This window comes from Hypanus sabinus, chromosome 1, assembly GCF_030144855.1.
Source record: "Hypanus sabinus isolate sHypSab1 chromosome 1, sHypSab1.hap1, whole genome shotgun sequence".
Classification (NCBI taxonomy): Eukaryota; Metazoa; Chordata; class Chondrichthyes; order Myliobatiformes; family Dasyatidae; genus Hypanus; species Hypanus sabinus.
In genome coordinates this window covers 174099959-174118966 of record NC_082706.1, presented here as the reverse complement: position 1 = coordinate 174118966, position 19008 = coordinate 174099959, and the positions used below count along the sequence as shown (strand labels likewise).

The 19008-nt window shown below is 37.8% G+C and overlaps 1 protein-coding gene across 5 annotated transcripts in view; it reads right to left on the bottom strand.

The window, feature by feature from the left end:
• The window catches only part of chd7 (chromodomain helicase DNA binding protein 7), a 225670-nt gene that overhangs the window by 11960 nt on the left and 194702 nt on the right, over positions 1-19008 (bottom strand). For 4 of the 5 annotated variants that reach the window (XM_059981663.1, XM_059981655.1, XM_059981646.1 and 1 more), the window contains exons 26-34: positions 16400-16529; positions 16200-16272; positions 15929-15986; positions 14119-14347; positions 12426-12634; positions 10682-11443; positions 9243-9403; positions 6963-7187; positions 203-649 (exon numbers count right to left, since the gene is read on the bottom strand). In XM_059981663.1, the coding sequence (XP_059837646.1) occupies positions 203-649; positions 6963-7187; positions 9243-9403; positions 10682-11443; positions 12426-12634; positions 14119-14347; positions 15929-15986; positions 16200-16272; positions 16400-16529 (2294 nt within the window). The remainder of the gene's footprint in view (positions 1-202; positions 650-6962; positions 7188-9242; positions 9404-10681; positions 11444-12425; positions 12635-14118; positions 14348-15928; positions 15987-16199; positions 16273-16399; positions 16530-19008) is intronic. The other variant, XM_059981670.1, reaches the window with a different exon arrangement.

Sequence of the window (19008 nt, the reverse complement as noted above, 5' to 3'; positions counted from 1 at the left end):
CAAAAATATTTTCTGCCCATCATCTCATATTTACAAAGAAGTGAAAATCCTGCTTAGATTCTAAGAACATGTTCATAGGAAAAAGAAAAGCCATGTTCATAACTTTGAATTGATTTCACTCAAGATGGGGTTGGGTTAGGGAAATTATGAACAAGAAATTCAAAAAAATTCCAAGATTTTTTCCCCTTTAAACATTACTTACAGCATTTAATGTTGTCCGTTTGTTGTTCATAAATAAGAGATCAAGCCCCTCCACATTTTTCCTCCTTCCTCTTCTCCTTTTTATTGGCATTTCCCCATCAACTAGTGAACCATTAATCATAAGTCCAGTTGGTGTTCGTGAAAGGCCTGCTTGCAGCATTTCAACATGGGCTTTATAGGCATCTGATACTGGCACAGAGGCATTCGGCAAAACGTACTTGGGATTAACAGAAGGGTTACTGACTGAGGTAGAACTTCTTGCCTCTCTGGAGGCTTTTGATAAATCCACAGCTCTTTCCTGTCCACTATCTGAGGCTGCCTGGGACTCACGAAGCTGGGCCACCATCTCCATCAGATTTCTTCGTCTTGCAGCTCGCTCAGCTTCTATTTCAATCTTCTTTCGTCGTCTCCTCCGTTGTCTTGGAACTGACAGGTTCATTGCATCATCCTGCAATGAAAAACATACAGATTCAGATAGCAAAGGCAAACCTACTTTCATTCTATTGCATTTACTACCTTAAACAATTGCAAGGGCTCTCTAGTTTATCTGTTTGATTTCAAGTGAGGAAATTAGAGCCCTATTAAAAGTCAATCTTTTTTAAATACAGCCAAATAGGAGCAATAAAGGAGCTGAATTAGAGTACTTATACGTTAGCTAGTTATTACTCTAAAGTGAACACAATGAAAATTAAAATTTCAATAAGCTCATGGCAATATATTGGAGTGGGTTTAATATCATTGGCATATATTGTGCTTATGGTGGTGCTGGTGAAGCTCAGTGACTACTTGCTGATGACAAAAAAAAAACAAAGAAAATTACTATTAAAGCACACTTTTCCTGGTAAACGATCACTGCATTCAATAGCCTGTTACTTCCCTTTTGGAGTTGAGCTTTTGAACGGCCCATAAGACCTGGCATTATTGCAGTGTGAACTGAAGTCTTAAATGTGCAGGATGGTTGCAGTGGCATGACATTTATGGGCCAAATTGAGATGGCACAGGAACAGGGAATGAACCAATATTTAGATATTGCTGGAGCAGATTTGGAGGTGACTCAGTGAGGCAAATTCGAGCAAAGTCCAGGCCGAATTGAAAAGGACAGGTGTGAGTTGAATTGAGGTGGTGGGACCTGGACCAGAGAGCATATCGAGGCACATTGGCATGTCTGAAAGCAAAGAACAACCTGAGGTTTGGACAATTTAAGTGCTAGGCCAGATTGAAAAGGTCAGGGTGTCAGGGCTGGAGACAAGGGATCAGACTGGTTCAGCTTACTATTCCGCAAGGTTTACTCGTTTCTGCACTGAATTGAGGCTGTGGTCTGCAACTAATGGGCTCCTGAATCAGCTGCTGGGTTTGTATCTTTCGTGAATTTCAGTTCTGAATGCTATTTGCTTACTTTTATTGCTTGCACAATTTGTTTTTTTTCTGCACACTGAGTGTCTGATAGCTTTTTAAAAATGGGTTCCATTGGGTTTCTTTATTTCGTGGCTGCCTACAAGGAGATGAATCAACGTTGTACAATATATAGGTTTCAATGGGTACATTTAATGTCAGAGAAATGTATATAATATACATCCTGAAATTCTTTTTCTTCGCAAGCATCCACAAAAACAGTGCCCTAAAGAATGATAGTTAAAACATTGAAACCCCAAAGCTCCCCTCAGTTCCCCCTTCCCACGCACAAGCAGCAGCAAGGCAATGACCTCCCCATCCCCACCAGCATAAAAGCATCAGCACCCTCCACTGAGCACTCGAGCAAGCAGCAAAGCATCAATAAGGACACAGATTTGCAGTACTCCAAAGACTACTCATTCACTTGGTCATTCATTATACCTCTCTCTCTCCCTAATTAAGGGAAAAAGAGATGTCCCCATTTTACAGCGAGAGGGGAGATATAACAAACAACTCGCTGATTTACGATGTTAAAAGACTGTTGTGTCGCTTTTTCCGAGCTGTGCCCAGAAAGTCGGCACCATACTTTGGCATATATATACTTCAATAATAAATGTACTTTGAACTTTGAAATCTGTTGTTTTGTGACAGCAGTACGTTGCAATACATAATAAACTATAGATTACTACATACGTACATTTATAAAACTGCAATAAGTAGTGCAAAAGAGGAACAAATAATAAGGTAGTGTTCATGGGTTCATTGTCCATTTAAAAAAAAATTGATGGCAGAGGGGAAGAAGCTGTTCCTAAAATGTTGATCTTGTCTTCAGGCTCCTGTACCCCCTCCTTGATGGCAGCACCAAGAAGGTGGCACGTCCTGGGCAATGGACTGTTGCCCTTTTGAAGCATCACTTTTTGAAGGTGTCCTCAGTCCTGGGGAAGCTAGCGTCCATGATGGAGATGACTTGAGTTTACAACTTCTTGCTGCTTTTTCCAATCCAGTGCATTGACCCCTCCATTCCAGATGATGTGACCAGTTACAATGCACTGCAAGGTAAATCTGTAGAAATTTGCACGTGCCTTTAGTGACCTACCAATTCTTATCAAACTCCTAATGAAATATAGCCACTGTCATGCCTTCTTTGTAACTGCATCAAATATGTTGGGTCCAGGTTAGATCCTCAGAGATACTGAAGCCGAAGAACTTTCCACTTCTGATCCCTCGACACGGACTGGTGTGTGTTCCCTTGAGTTAACCTTCCAGAAGCCCATAATCAAATGCTTGGTCTTACTGACATTGAGTGCAAGGGTTGCTGTTGTGACACCACTCAATGAGCTGATATATCTCACTTCTATATGTGTCCTCGTCATCATCTGAAATTCCGGTAACCATAATTGCAATTAACAAATTTATAGATAGTGTTTGAGCTGTCTAGGCACACAATCGTGGGTGCAGAGTAGAGCAGTGGGCTAAGGACTCATCCCTGAGGTGCAGTTTTGATTGCCAGCGAGGAGATGTTATCTCTGATCCACACAGACTGTGGTCTCCTGATGAAGAAGTCATGGATCCAGCTGTAGAGGGAGGTACAGAGGCCCAGGCTTTGGAGCTTGTTGATTGGAACGGATTATGGTTGACTATGGTTATGTTGAATGCTGAGCTGTAATCAATAAAAAGCAACCTGAGATAGTTATTACCATCATGGTGCTCCAAGGCAGAGCAGAGAGCCAGTAAGATTGCATCTTTTGTAAACCTATTGCTTCAATAGGCAAATTGCAACAGATCCAAGTTCTTGCTTAGGCAGGAGTTGAATATAGCCATGGCCAACCTCTCAAAGCACTTAATCACAGTAAATGTGAATGCTATTGGGTGATAGTCACTGAGGCAACTCATTGTGTTCTTTTTGGGCACTGTTAAGATTGTCACCCTTTTGAAGCAGGTGGGAACTTCTGAATGCAGCAGTGAGAGACTGAAGATGTCTCTGATCACTCTCACAAGTTGGTTGGCAAAGATTTTCAGAGCCCTACCAAATATACCATCAGGGCCTGCCTTGCGTGCATTGACTCTCTTGAAAGTGTTCTGACATTGGCTTCCAAGACAGAGATCACAGGACCACCAGATACTGCAGGGACTTATACAGATGTAGTTTTAATCTGCCTTTCAAAGCTTGCACAAAAGATGTTGAGCTCATCTGTGAGTGAAACATCATAGTAATTCATGTTGTTAAGTTTCACTTTGTAGGAAGTGATGGCCTGCAAACCCTTCCAGAGCTGATGTGCATCTGATTCCATCTCTAACCTCAATTGAAATTGTTTTTCACTCTTGAAATAGCCTTCCATAGGTCATACCTGGATTTCCTGTATAGTTCTGGATCACCTGTCCTGATCTAGCCCTCAGCAGACTACAGATCTTCTGGTTTATCCAGAGCTTTCGGTTGGGTCCAGTATGTTTACAAGAGGTATACACTTATCCACAAAGGACTTCATGAAGTCAGTGACAACTAGAGTGTATTCATTCAGACTCGAAGATGAATCCCTGAATAATGCCCTGTCTAACGACTCAAAGCAGTCCTATTACAGCTCCTCTGCCTCCCTTGAAGATACCTTCTTGGTCCTCACCACCGGTGCTGCAGTCTTTAGTCTCTGTCTATATGCTGTTATTAGAATTTCAGCCAAGTGATTGGGCTTTCCAATGTGTGGGCATGGGATAGCATGGTAAGCATGGTTAGTGGTGGTTTAACAGTGGTCAGGTGTGTTGATTCCTCTGATTCCACAGGTGATCACTGGTGGTAGTCATTCTGACTTAAGTTGGCCTAGTTTCAATCTCCTGCAAAGATAGGGAGGGTATCAGGATGTGCAGTTTTGTGCCTGCCAATGATGTTGTTCAACTGCCCCAGTGCCTGCCTGATGTTGGCCAAGGTGGAATGCAGACTGCTACCAAGATGATGGTGGAAAATTCCCTCAGCAGATAAAATGGACAACATTTAGCCGCTAGATGTTCCAGGTTGGATGAGAAGAACTGAGACATAACAACCAGGTTTGTGCACCATGATGCACAAATGCACAATCCATCTCCTCTGCCTTTAAAAGACTGAGTTTACTACCTTTGCAGAGAATGGTGAAGCACTGTGTCCAAAATTGCAGCTGTAAGCCACGTTTGCACAGGGAACAAACACAGCAGTCTTTGATGTCCCTCTGGTACAGCAATCTTATTGAAGTCTTCAATTTTATTTTCCAGAGATGGTACATTCGCTGGCAGGGCAGTCAGGAATAGAAGTCCAAAGCCTCTGTGTCTCAATCATATCTGTAAGACCTGCACGCACCTCCCCCCCACCTTCTGTTTTCTTAAAGTATTGGTAACATTTTTAAATACCTTAAAATAATGCTGCTTACTGAAGTGCCCATGGCTGTGACTGTGGACTTCAGCTGTAGTCCTAAATGGGAATATTTGATAATTCCCATTGGAGCCACACACAATAACACCATCACACCAAATGCTTTATCACTATGATCTACGACTCCAAACAGAATAAAATCTTACTCTTTAGCCCTGTTATTACTACCATGTGTCAATCTTAAAGTAGGAATTACTGTATCCATTTGTTATTCTGATTAGAAACTTGCCAGGAAATCTTACCACTTCCCAGTGATTAGTTTTATTTGCCTAACTCCATACTGTTTCCTTTTTCACAGATGCCACTTCATGTGCTGAATGCTTCCAGCATTTTAAAATTTTGTTTTAAAAAGATTTTGGTTTGCAGCATTGCCCTACAATTTCCTGCATCACTATCTATTTTTCTCTCTCCGTATTTAACCAATTATTTGTGAAACCAACTGCTGAATTTCTTTCAGTCATTCAATCATATGATGCGCTCAAGTCTGATCTATTTGTGCTTTGGGCTCTTTCAGAGATGAAGAATTTCTTTACCCAGTGGGTGGTGAATCTGTGGAAAACAGTGACACAGACAACTGTGAGGGACACATATTCCAAATGTAAGTTGAAAGGCACTTAATTAGTAAGGGCATCAAAGGTAATGGGAATATAGCAGGAGAATGGAGTTGAGGAAAAATAAATCAGCCATGAATGTATCAGGCTCAATGGGTTGAATGGCCTAATTTTGCTCTCATGTCTTGTGGTCTTATAACCCCTCAGCATCATGTAAAAGTATGTTTCAACTAACTTACTTTCATTATTTGAAGGTAAATAGATGCTGATAGAATGAGCAGTAAATTAGGTGCATTTAAAGTGCTAAAGTAAGCACCGAATAATATCTACATATACTGGACTAACTGACTTTGTCCTCTAATTCCTTAACCCATAGGTGTCAAATTCAAGGCCCGCTGGCCATATCCGGCCTGGCGTACAATTACTTCCGGCCTGCGAGATCATTTTAGATAGATCTATTATTTTAATTATTAATGGCCCGGCGATATGAAGCCTATGATTGTAAGTTAATACCAATCATAAAAATAATGCTTGCTCAGCAGTCTTCCTCATAAGAAACGGAATTTGTGAAGTGAAACACTTTGTAGTTATAGCAGAGACTGAGACACATGAGAACAGGCTGAAAAAACGGAGGCAATGAAAGCCGCGTTCGCACGCGCCCGACTGATCCGGCTCCCATGAAGCTGCATTTTGCCCAATCCGGCCCGTGACCTAAAATGAGTTTGACACCCCTGCCTTAACTGAAAGGCTTCATTTGGTTTCAACTTGGGTACAGTACACAGAAAATTGCAAGCACTCATGGAGCATCAGTGCTTGGTTTACAGGTTTTAGAAATTCAAGGAAATCCTGAAAATTGAAACAGTTGGCATCAAGGAATTAAGGATTCAAAAGCTTGTAACAAATATACATGTTGCCATAAAATTATGCACAGCCCAGAGGAATAGAACACATTGTTAAATTGAACTAAACAACTCATAGTTTATAAAACTCTTGACAAGCTGATACTATTCTTCCCCTACTTGTAGAAAGAACTTCATGGTTACCAGGATGACTGCTGATTGCAAGAGGAATCAGGCACTCACCCACAGCTTTAGCACCAAGAGTCTGCATCATATCCTTCAAAACCACGAATTGTTTAAAGGCTGCAGCACGACCAATAAAGTTCACAATCTGATTAAGTGATTAAATACTCTCAATGGGGAACTGATACAATGGTCTGACTTTCAATTTTGCTATTTTTCTCCCCCTACCAAACAAACTCAGTTGACTTGTATAAACTAGGACAAGAATGGCAGAAATTAAGTTTTAGCTCCCCCTCCCTAAATATAGAATTTTATTGCTATAAATGAAAATATTTTCAGCAAAGATTTGCTCAATATTAAAGTGCATACATCTGATATAATAAAACAATATTAAGTACTTACCCTTGACACCTGAGGAGAACCTGCTATATCTTCACAGGTACTGAAGCTCCCTTGACCAACAATGGAGAGTTCAGTAAAACTCCTCCTTGGTAGAGGGCTTTCCACTGAAGTAGGGGTGTAGCTGATTATACCATGAAAATCAAATGGCTGGCGCCTATTTATAGGCCACTTTCCCTTGATTATTGCTTCACATATGTTGTCCAAACGATTAATCATTACTCGATCCTGTAAAACAACAATACATTGAATTATATACAAGCTTGCATCAGGGCTCTGGTAAACATCCACTCACACATGAAATTTTGTGCAAATGTACTTAAATCAGGGTTTTTCAAAGTTAAAAGTATAACATGTGCACCCAAAATATAAAAAGAACCACACAATTATAGAAATTTGACCTTTCTAATTGGAATATCAAGGAAAAGCACTATATAAACATTAGATGAAGCGGTCAAATGTAAATACTACTTTTGCATTAGACATATATGGTCTCAGTTTTCTGAGCCTGTTTTCTCATCTCCCTATGTTATCTTGTCCAGATCTTTATCAGATTTTCTGACTTTTAGATCAAGCTTAAGAGAATCTATGCATTTATGCAAATGAATAAAACATAAATCATGCAAATGACTGCAAGCATATTATGTAAGCATTTTATGTATCCAACTGACTCAGTACAGGAAAACCAGTGTGTGATAATATATACACAGATACATAGTCAGAATAATAGAATATCTTCATATAAATGCTATGCTGAAGATTTGCAATGCACTCCCTGACCTACTGTTAATACTCTCTTCTGGTTTGTGATAAAAACAAAAGCATTGTCCAGAATGCAATTTTAAATATCATGGAACTCAATCTTTTTGGTCTTTTAAGGAAGCAATGAAGGTGAAACTAACTGAGCCACAATATATTAATTATGGATAGACAACACAAAAGAAAATGAGATCCTATCTTACTTTGTAAGACTAAGGTAAAGTTGATTGAATGGAAATAAATAGAAGTTAGCAAAAACTTTATCATATTAAATGTAAAAAGAGTGCTATATATTTAGAACAATTTATTGAGCAACAAAACAAAACCATAAGGCGCTGCTCCAAAATACAGGTGTATTCTATTTTATGGCAGTAGTAATGAGTTGTACTGGGTTACGTGTTATTTAGTCTATTATTAAACTGATTTATCATATCACATTACAAAAGGGTTGTTCAAAATTAAATTTCAATAAGTATTTAATATTTAGATTTACCATGCAAGAAGAGATTCTAAAATTCAAGATCTCAAAAGCAGTGCTTTGCAATGGAGTGTGATAAGCAGTTGGGACACTTAGCATCATAATCTATTAAGAAACTCTCAATAATAGAATCTCTCATTTGTCTGGCTGTGGGAACCACATTCTAGCCTACTGGGTTTAGAAACATAGAAAATAGGTGCAGGAGTAGGCCATTCGGCCCTTTGAGCCTGCACCGCCATTCAGTCTGATCATGGCTGATCATCCAACTCAGAACCCTGTACCTGCTTTCTCTCCATACCCCCTGATCCCTTTAGCCACAAGGGCCATATCTAACTTCCTCTTAAATATAGCCAATGAACCGGCCTCAACTGTTTCCTGTGGCAGAGAATTCCACAGATTCACCACTCTCTGTGTGAAGAAGTTTTTCCTTATCTTGGTCCTTTCTCCTTTATCCTTAAACTGTGACCCCTCATTCTGGACTTCCCCAACATTGGAAACAATCTTCCTGCATCTAGCCTGTCCAATCCCTTTAGAATTTTATACATTTCAATAAGCTCCCCCCTCAATCTTCTAAATTCCAGTTAGTATAAGCCTAGTCGATCCAGTCTTTCTTCATATGAAAGTCCCGCCATCCCAGGAATCAATCTGGTGAACCCATCAATCTGGTTTGATGTGGGAAGGGTGGGGTATAGGGTAAGAAGAGGTAGTAGCTCGAAGAGAAATAACTCCGAAAAACTGGTATACTGAGGACAGTCACCTCAGTTGTTTGCCTGCACTTGATGGACTTTTTACTGTAAAAGTTGGGGAGAAAACATGCTGTACTAGCTGAATGTGGAGACTGACAGGCGAATACATCTAAAATTAAAGCCATATGCTTTATTGCAGCCATTTTATGTTATTGTAAACAAAAAATGCCAGACTCTTAATATTGAAAGGAACAAATGTGATTGGATTAAAATATGCATTTCTAGAGACAAATAGTTCCAATTTCATATTTGCAAAGCAAAAATAATAAATCAAAAATAATACATTAAATCTACACAAACCTTTGGCCAGAATGAGAAGGAATATGTTCTTTCATGAAGTAGCTGAGCTACTGTGGGTTCACTATCTTCCATGAAAAACCCATCACGAGTTTCATCACGAGCAGTGCTCAAAGAAGCAATGCTTTCTTCATCAAAATGCTTGCCTTGAGAAATAGTACCAGCTGTGAAGAACATTATGCAATTTAAATACAACAACATTAACCCTATGACCCTGTCATTGAATGAAGCATGAAATTATGAATGGAAGAAATTATTTTATTCAGTTTTATATGAAGTTCAATAGCAAAATAAGAATATAATTTACCATCCAATACTTAAATTACCTTGGCATCATGACTTTCCTACTAGATTGTTACACTGGTATGTCATAAAGAACTGTTAAGCCCTAATGCACTCACATTGAAACAAGGGAATTGCTATACTATCATTTAACTATTTGTGGAGGTTTATTGAGATGCACATGTGAAAGTGATAACTAATCTGGCAGTTCTCATTTTTAACATTATTTCATATTTCCAAATGATGGATGCATCTACTTCAATCATTGCTGGTTCACAGAAACATCACATTTTCTCAGTGTTTTTTTCTTATAACAAGTCTTTTCCAACTTTCCATCATTCCTCCATATTCAACATCTCACCTTGCACAATACTGGTGATTTATAGTATCTGGTTAACCTCTCAATCGGCATATTTTTGGAAGTTGGGGTGTACCTTGGGAAACCCAGAGAGTCACAACGAAAATGTGTAAAGTCCATACAGGCAGCAACTCAACTGTGCCACGCAGTCCTAAATCTAACTTTCACTGATGTTGTAATTATAGAATTCAAATTTCAACAGGGACAATATCTCCAAGTAAATGTTTACAAAGCAAGTACTTTGATTTTACTGGATTACTATAAAATCTTTGAAACTTGAAAACGAAGCAAAAGATTATTTAGCAAGTTCAGCATGCACACAGTTTAATAAAAGCAAATTTAAGATTCAGCTGAGGCAATTTAATAGTGTTCCACTTAGGGATCACTGGATTGTTACACTCAAAAGCTTACAGCAACCTTGCACACTACTCTGCTACATGGAATTAATCTACATGCATTTATTATGGAAGTGAAGTCATGTTCTCTTGACACTTTATGTAACTCTTGTGCACAAGATGGAAATCAACATTTAGTTAACCAGATTAAGCATTATTTTGATTACAATGATAAATGTTTCAAAATTTCAATGAAATCAATTTTAAACATGATTTTGTGTATGATTCATCAGAATGAAAATTTTTAAATATAAAAATATAGAAAATGGTTCCATGATTGTCGTATGACTGCTTTTCTAATTAGCTGAAATAACACAAAATTACAATTAAATAGCTTGCCTCTGAGAGCAGAAGGCACTTACACAAAGCAACAAATCCTTTATTAGGAACACAATTTGTTCACTCACACATAGTACCTTCTGGTTGGGATGATTCTTCTGACTTATCATCAATATCGTCGTCGTCCTCCTCATCATCATCATCATCTTCTGACCCTTTCTCAAATGGTAATTTAGGTCTGAATTCCTTTTCCTCAGACTCAGCAAGCATTTTAGTACCCAGGGCTGAAGTATCGTTAGCATCATGCTCAACTTTCACAGATAAGGGCTCAGAGGTATTCTGACAATCAGAATCAATTTGTATGTTCTCTGCACAATTCGATTCTCCATCATCCTTAGAAAGCTCTGCACTTTGCTCAGCCTGCACTGTTGGTAAAGGACTTTTTAGTTCACCTTCAGTTTTACTATCATCATTATCAGTTTGTTCTGTACATTTTCCTTCCGGAACTGGTGTGGCTGGAGCAACAGAGGATACTTGGCTCACACAAGTTGGTTGGTTTTGGAAAGGTGTACTGATCCGCTGGTTGGCCCCTTTGTTTTGAGCAAAATTTTTATGGGCCTCCAGGAAAGAAAGCTCAGGGTCATTTAGAATGTGATAGTCTGTCCTGCTAACTCCATGCTTTGCAGCACCAATCAATAAATCTTTGTCATGTTTGCCACACTCCCACCATTCAGGCAGGTCCATGCTTGGCTGGCATAACTTGAGTCGCTCATCCAATTGTGCATGGAGCAACACCTGCTCTCGAACCTTCCGGAGAAGTTCTATTCGATACAAGGTTCTAGAAGCACGCTCTTCCGTGATGGGCTCAATGAAAATGGTAGAATCAGGTTCTTTAAGGAGAAAATAAAACAAAAACTGGTTCAAGTCTCCATATTGGTAGTTTCCTGTGCGCAATTCATAAGAGTTAGATTTTATGAATATCCTGATGCAATGAACTCCCACACAATGTAACACAGACCTAGTGCCAGATCAGATTACTGATTAAAGAAATAGATGCAATGACTAGAATATTGGAGTTACACTGTACAAGGATAGGATGAACTTTCATTTAAAAGACAAACTAATCACTTTTAAAAGTCAAATTACCTGAATAATGTTCCATTTCTGCAATACAGCAAAAATCCTGCATAATAATAATGTGAGTATACATATAAAAATATTAACTAAAACTGGCTGGTAGCTGCATTAAAGAGGCATAGCCATTGCCTACATTCAAAATCAGCCTCAACAGATTTCTGGATGTTGGAGAACATGGGAATAGGGCAAAAATATGATACTGAAATAGATGCTGCATCAGCAATGATTTTGTAGAATGACAGAGCAGCCCTGAGAGTCTTGTATGGCCTACCTCTGTCATCATTTCTTTTGATCTACAAAGAAACAATGCTATTCATTTCTTTCACCTTGCAAATGCTGAAAATTTGAAACAGAAAGTGCTAGAAACACTCAGGTCAAACAGTACATCTTAATCAGACTTGACAATTTCTGACCAAAATCATCCATCTAGGATAGCAACTTGCCACTCTCCATTACTACAGCTTGATCTGCTGGGCATATCCTATAGTCCTGCTTGTCAACAACAAAAAATATCATTCCTTTCTAACGGCCCCTTAACCATCTGACCTGATTAGATATTTCAGCCCTCCCACTACCTTAAAAAAAAAGGATCAGTCAGGTTTGCCATCTTGAAACATCAACTGTTTCTCTTCTCATATTTGCTATTTGACCTGTTGAATGTTTCAGCATTTTGTTTTTATTATACATTGTGCATTAATCATCTGCTTGCTTCCGGTCACCATAGTAACATCTTACCTTCATCTGGATTAGGAGGCATACGACATACTTTTCTACACATTGTCACAAAAGAGTTGAAGTACTTTTCCAAACTATCATCAGACTTTTTATCCAGTCTAGCAAAGGCACGGAATTGGCTCCAGTCAAATTGCTTCTTTGTTGGATCAAAAACTATCCCAAAGGTTGATACTACACGGTAGAAGTCTGCCTCCTCCCTCCTAGTCCACCTAGACAACAAAGATATGTTGATAAAAGCATTTCAACATTGAAGTCATGTGGGAACTAACTGATATTGGTATGTTGTCACATGTGCTAAGGTACAGACAAAAGTTTCAGTTTGCATATCATTCAGGCAGATCGACATACAAGTACATTGAGTTAGTAAGAAAAAACTTTAGCTGTCCATTCAAGATTCAGGGAACAGCAGGAAAGCTTAGTGTTAAGATATTGTACGGTTAAATTCAAACCTTGATTGCACTGCATTTTAAGAGTCTAAAGTACCAATGATACTGAATAGTATCAATTGAGAGATGGTGAGATAAATTTTTACTCCAGAGAATTGATAATAAAAACTAGACGTGAACTAGACTGAAACTCTGTTGGTGGTGTTACTCTTTGTGCCTTGCAACGATGCTGAACTTTAAAAACAATAAAGCTCTTTGGGTATCAAGAGCAGGAAATCCACACTGATTTTTTTTTTGGCTTGTATAAGGCAGGAGACAACATTTCCAGATTTTCCACCTTGGTCACTGTTTTGCTTCTCCCAATTTGCAGAGGGATAAGTTTTTGAGTTAACATTATTAGCAAAACCACAAACCCTTGCATATAGACTAGTGATTCACTGCAGAGCCACTGGGCTTTGATCCAAAATTGACTATGAAAATTAATTATTTGAAAGTTAACATTTGATGCAATATCTGCCATGAAAACTAACTGGAAATCAAATCATTGCTCATTCTTTAAACTTTTGCAGGCTTTAAAAGTTTCATTGATTTCTTCTCAAAGAATTAAAACAGAACTACACGATATTCACAGAGTGAATAAGTCCAGACTAGAATGCAGGCACATATAGCATAAAGCAAAAGAAAACCATGTTACCTTACAGCTTTGTTTTAAGAGGTACTAGCTAAAATATTGCTGGACAAAATGGAAACTTTAAGGGAGGAGTGTGGGAAGATGGGAGTTGAGAAAGAAGATTTAGAAGATTTTTCTTAATGTTTGGTTTGATTCAAGGAATTAATGTTTACTAATGGACCCGTTTCTAATGTTGTTAGAATGCTGAATCTCAAATATTATTTTATAACTTATACCCATTACTGAAAACCTGACTTTTGTTTATTTTCCTAGTCTTTACTGAAAGATCTACACAACCAATTTCTACTAAATCCACAAGGTCATTTATAATTATTTTCAGTTTTATCTTGGGTGTCACTTTACTTTGGATTACTGTAATGCTCAGCATGATTTGTTTTTGAGATTTCTGAAAGTTTTCTGTTCTTAAGAAGTAGTTTTCTTCTCAAAAGTATTTTCTCCATCCAACAGCTTCCTTGAAAAAAAAATTGCAGTCTAGGGATCTCTGATTCCAGAACTTTAGAATGAATTATTTTCTGTCAATACATTTCATTAAGAGCTGGACAACGTCACAGTAAAGTATTCCAAACCTTGATATGTACATTGGAAATAGAGTAAAGTGCATAATTCATGGTCTTACCTTTGACGCTTCTCAGATATGGCTGCATTTCTCTCTGCCTCCCGAGCTCTCACTTCATCTCTTGGCCGACGTCTGCGACGGTCACTTTTGTTTAGTGCTTCTAATTTCATCTGCTCCCTCTTGTAACTGCGCTGATAAGCTGTGATAAGCCGGCGCAGGCGTGTTGTTAGAACTGAGGTGCTGGGCCAATAGAGTTTATCCGACTCATCATCTCGATCAGGTTGTTTGTCTATAAAAACATTATATTCAGTAATGCTACTCATGCCTAATCTGTGGATTGCTTAAATCCTGTATTATGACCAAGCAAAACCAAAATCCAAAATCTATTCTACTATTGTTTGTGCAGTTTTTGCTTTATTTGAGTTGTGGAACTCAGTTAAATGTTCATTAAATATGTACTGATATCAAAGTACTAATGATTTGATTAATATGAATTTATAACACAGCTTTAACTTATTTACACATTTTAATAAAAATGTTGTACATGAATTAACTCAAAATATGAAGCCAAACTAAAGCAAAACTAAGTGAATTTAAAATCACAACGTATCTGCATTTTGTTGAAGTTTGGTCAATGCACATGCTTGTGCGCACCAATTAAATGGTGATTCAATCTTTCCTTGGCTATGGAATCTTTTATCATGATTACACCAGCTACAAACAGCAATCCTCTGACATATCACCCATACCATCCAGCTTATGGGTTTCTGCTTGACATCTTGCAATAGCATTCTTGTTTTTAATTCATATTTCAAAACTTGTAACAAGTTTTGCAGACAGTTCTCTAATAACCTTGGACTACACATTCAAGTCAAACTAAGTCTAAGAAAATCAAGAGAGCATTTTTCAAACAAAAATAATGCCTCATTTGATGTTAAAATGAATCCCATTTGAAAATTGCAGTTCTTATGTAAGTTTGTTTATCAGATCGCTATAAAATTGTACATAAATGACTTCAAACTCATTTATCCATGTAGCCACATTATTTTTTTGACTTACCAGAAATATAGAAACTATTTTGGCCTACAAGTTCAGCTTTGGCTCATGTACTTGAACACAAAAGTTACAATAAATTATACAACATGCCTATCAATAACCTTGATACAATGTTAACTTATTTATGCAATTTTAACTTAGATATTTATTTTATGCACATCATAGCCTATTCCGATTTCACATTTTCATTTCACTTTAGGTCTTCTTTCTCACCTACTTTTCTCCTCATTTTCTCACACTCTCTCCTCACTTCACCCCACCGCCACTACCTGTTTTGTCATTAAAAAGCTGAGATTTCTGTCAGGATACCACAGCTTCAAGGTTTAAGATGCTTGTATCAGATTCAGCTCTTTGTTGAAATAAGGAGACTAAAGAAAGAATTAAACTCTTCAACAGATTAACAGCAAGAAAATTTACTAGGATTATATTAAAGTTTAGGATTTTAATCTTCCATTATTGCATCTTGTTAATTCTTGCAACAATACAAAACTAGAAGCAGTTATATGAAAATTTGATTTTAGTATTTTAGATTTACGCACAATTGAATCAAAGAGTTAATTAAATCCAAAGTAATTCCAATTGACAAGCTAAGCTCTAAGGTAGTCTGGTATTCAGCTAAGGGTTCCACACAAACATATGCAGGCTTAATAATTTAAATTACTAGGGACAAACATCTGTAAACAACAGTTGTGAATTCCATGTATGTATAGGGTTGACTGCTTGATGTAAACTCATTTGGTCTAAGCCTGGGGTCACGAGTCATTGGTTACCAGAATGTTTCAATAATTCCCTCATCCTTATCACAAAACCTTACCTGTATTCACAGTATCCACACATTCATCCTTGTCATCTTGTGGTGAATTCTCAAATTCCTGCAAAGAATTAGCTATTAATATTTTTGGAACATAATTTTCTCAAGGATTGTTACACCTTATTCCAAAGTTTATGAAGTGGAAAACACTTAAAGATTCAAAGCAGTATTTTCAAAATATTAGTACATGTTCCTATCAACAAGAATAGGTAAATCAGATAATTCAAATCAAATCTTGCAACAAGAAGCTTATAGGTTCATTAGCAATACTCACATCCATTTCATCTTTGAATGGAATTCGGCCAGGTTTATATTCTGGATCTTCTTCTTCTCTGTCAAAATCAACACTGAAATAGCAGCATTAATTAGAAGTCATATGTTTGATGCTACCGCTGCTTATTGAATACTAGATTGGGGGATTTGGGGGGATGGCAGGGATGTTGGATTATAAAGGTTCTCAAAAGCACAACTTACCCATCACTAACGTCAGCCAGCACATCTGTTCCCCTCTGTTCAGCAGCCATGGCCTTTGCATCAGGCATTCCTACTCGCTCCAGGAAACAGAATAAAGGATCTGCCCTTATAGAATTGTACTTTTCATAGCCTACACAAAAAACGCAAATTTTTAAAACCACATTTTAATCAGGGAACATAACTGTACATAAATCAAAGTTTATCAATTTTTGCAGAATAAAGTATTGATGCACACGGATAAAAAAATTTCCAGGAAATTGAAATGAATAAAAGTTATGATTTCAATAATTCAGTTTACCTCAGTTTGATCATAATTACTTGCAGTGAAATACATAATTACAGTTTGACATTTTCTTGAATATACTTGCCTCTGAAATTAAGAATTAATACTGAAATAAACACTCATTTAATACTTTGCAAGGTATTTAAGTCTGAAGCTAATTACTGAAAGGGAACAGAGAAATGAAACAATATAGCAACAATGATGGAGTCATTGGTGGAGCAGACTTGATAGGCAGAATGGCCTAATGCTGCTCCTATATCTTATGGTCTAATGACTTTACAATAATTCCCTTAACAAAATTTGTGTATAACTAATTAAAACTGCAAAACTTCAGGGGAATTGGCCAACCAAAAAATTAGTCTTAAAATAAGGGGAAATTATCAGCATCTTTTGAGCTAGTTATAGCGCTTCAATTAATACAGAACATTAAAAAATTTGCATGTTCCAGAAAAAAAACTGAGAAAATGATTATCAGGCTAGACTTGCTTCAGTTGGACCACAAGCAATACTGCCTCAGTCAACCAAAAACAGCATAATTCAATTAGGTTCTGCACTGTGACACATTGTTCTTAAGTACTTTTGAGCCTCAAGCCAAATTGTAATCATGAAAGGTTTTATAAGCCATCAGTCTACCCCCCTAGTCAGGACACACACTAGAGAATTCCACTGTGACCTCGAGTGAATTTGGATTATGATTAGGAACTGCTCTTTGTATACATCATGGCTGTTCTGCATCCCAGTGGTTCAGAGTTAACAAGACAGTATTCCACAACAGGGAATGCGAAAGTCTCAGTGCTGACATTTGTGAAATACTACTTGGAAAAAAGCCCAGGAGGCACTTATACAGATTAATAGCAAAGGTTAAGCTACTATTCACTCCAATACAGGGCTAGAGCAGAGAAGCAGAACAAGAGGAGCAGAGCTGGAAGCAGAGATAGTTGCAGTTTAGTAACATAAACATGGATTGAATTTTAAATTATTGAAACAGGTGCATTTTGCAAATAATTATAAAAAGAGCATTTGGAAGATATCCTTCATTATTAGAGTTTCTCAAAGTATTGTGCCTAGCATCCAAGTCATTCAACCAGAAGCATTTAAACATTTCAACAAGAGGCAAAAAACAAATTGTTCAACTTGAAATTTATCACATTTTACACATTAGGTCAATTCGATTCAAATCAGTCTTTTCCTAATCTGAGATTTTATAGGTTGCAGATCTTTCAGCTGTTAGTTTCATTTCTTGCACTTCTGTTCCCAACTTCATCCTCCCTCAGAGCACTGTGAGGATTGCTAGTAACTTTCACATTTATTCGGCATCTTATATTCACCAATTTCTGTGAGAATCAGAATCAGGTTTATTATCACTGGCATATGCAGTGAAATTTATTGTTTTGCAATAGCAGTACATAATACATAGTAATAAAAACAATAAATTACAATAGGTATACATATAAATAAACAAGTAGTGTAAATAGAGAGGGGAAGAAGCTGTTCCTGAAACTTTTGAGTATGTCTCTTTAGGCTCTTGTACCTCCTCCTTGATTGTAACAATGAGCAGAGGGCATGTCTTGGTGATGAAAGTCCTTAGTGATGGACCTTTTCACCTTTTTAAAGACATTGCCTTTCGAAGGTGCTCTGGATGTTGGGGAGGCTAGCTCCCATGAGAGACCTGGCTGAGTTTATGATTTCCAGCAGCTTTTTCCTATCTTGCGCAGTGTGCCCTCCATACTAGAGGGTGATGCAACCGGTTAGAATGCTCACCATGGTACCTCTGTAGAAACTTGACAGTACTTTTGGTATCGTATCAATTCTCCTCAAACTGTTAATGAAATCCAGCCATTGTCGTGTCTTCTTTGTAGTTGTATCAATATGGTGGGCCCAGGATAGATCTTCGGAGATGCTGACAACCAGGATCTTGAAACTGATCACCTTTTCCACATCTGATCCCTCGATGAGTACTGGTGTGTGTTCTCTCGACTTCCCCTTCCTTAAGTCTACAATCAATTTCTTGGGCATACTGACATTGAGTGCAAAGTTGTGGCTACGACAAGACACAACCACTGTATAAACCCTCATCACCATCTCAAATTCTATCAACAATTGTTGTGTCGTCAGCAAATTTATAGATGTCATTTGAACTGCGCCTTGCCACACAGTCATAAATGTAAAGACAGAACAGAGCAGTGGGCTAAGCACACATTCTTAAGGTGCACCTGTGTTGACTGTCAGTGAGAAGATGTTATTTCTGATCCACACAGACTGTGGTCTCCCAGTGAGAAAGTAAAGAATTCAGTTGCAAAAGAAGGCACAGAGGCCCAGGTTTTAG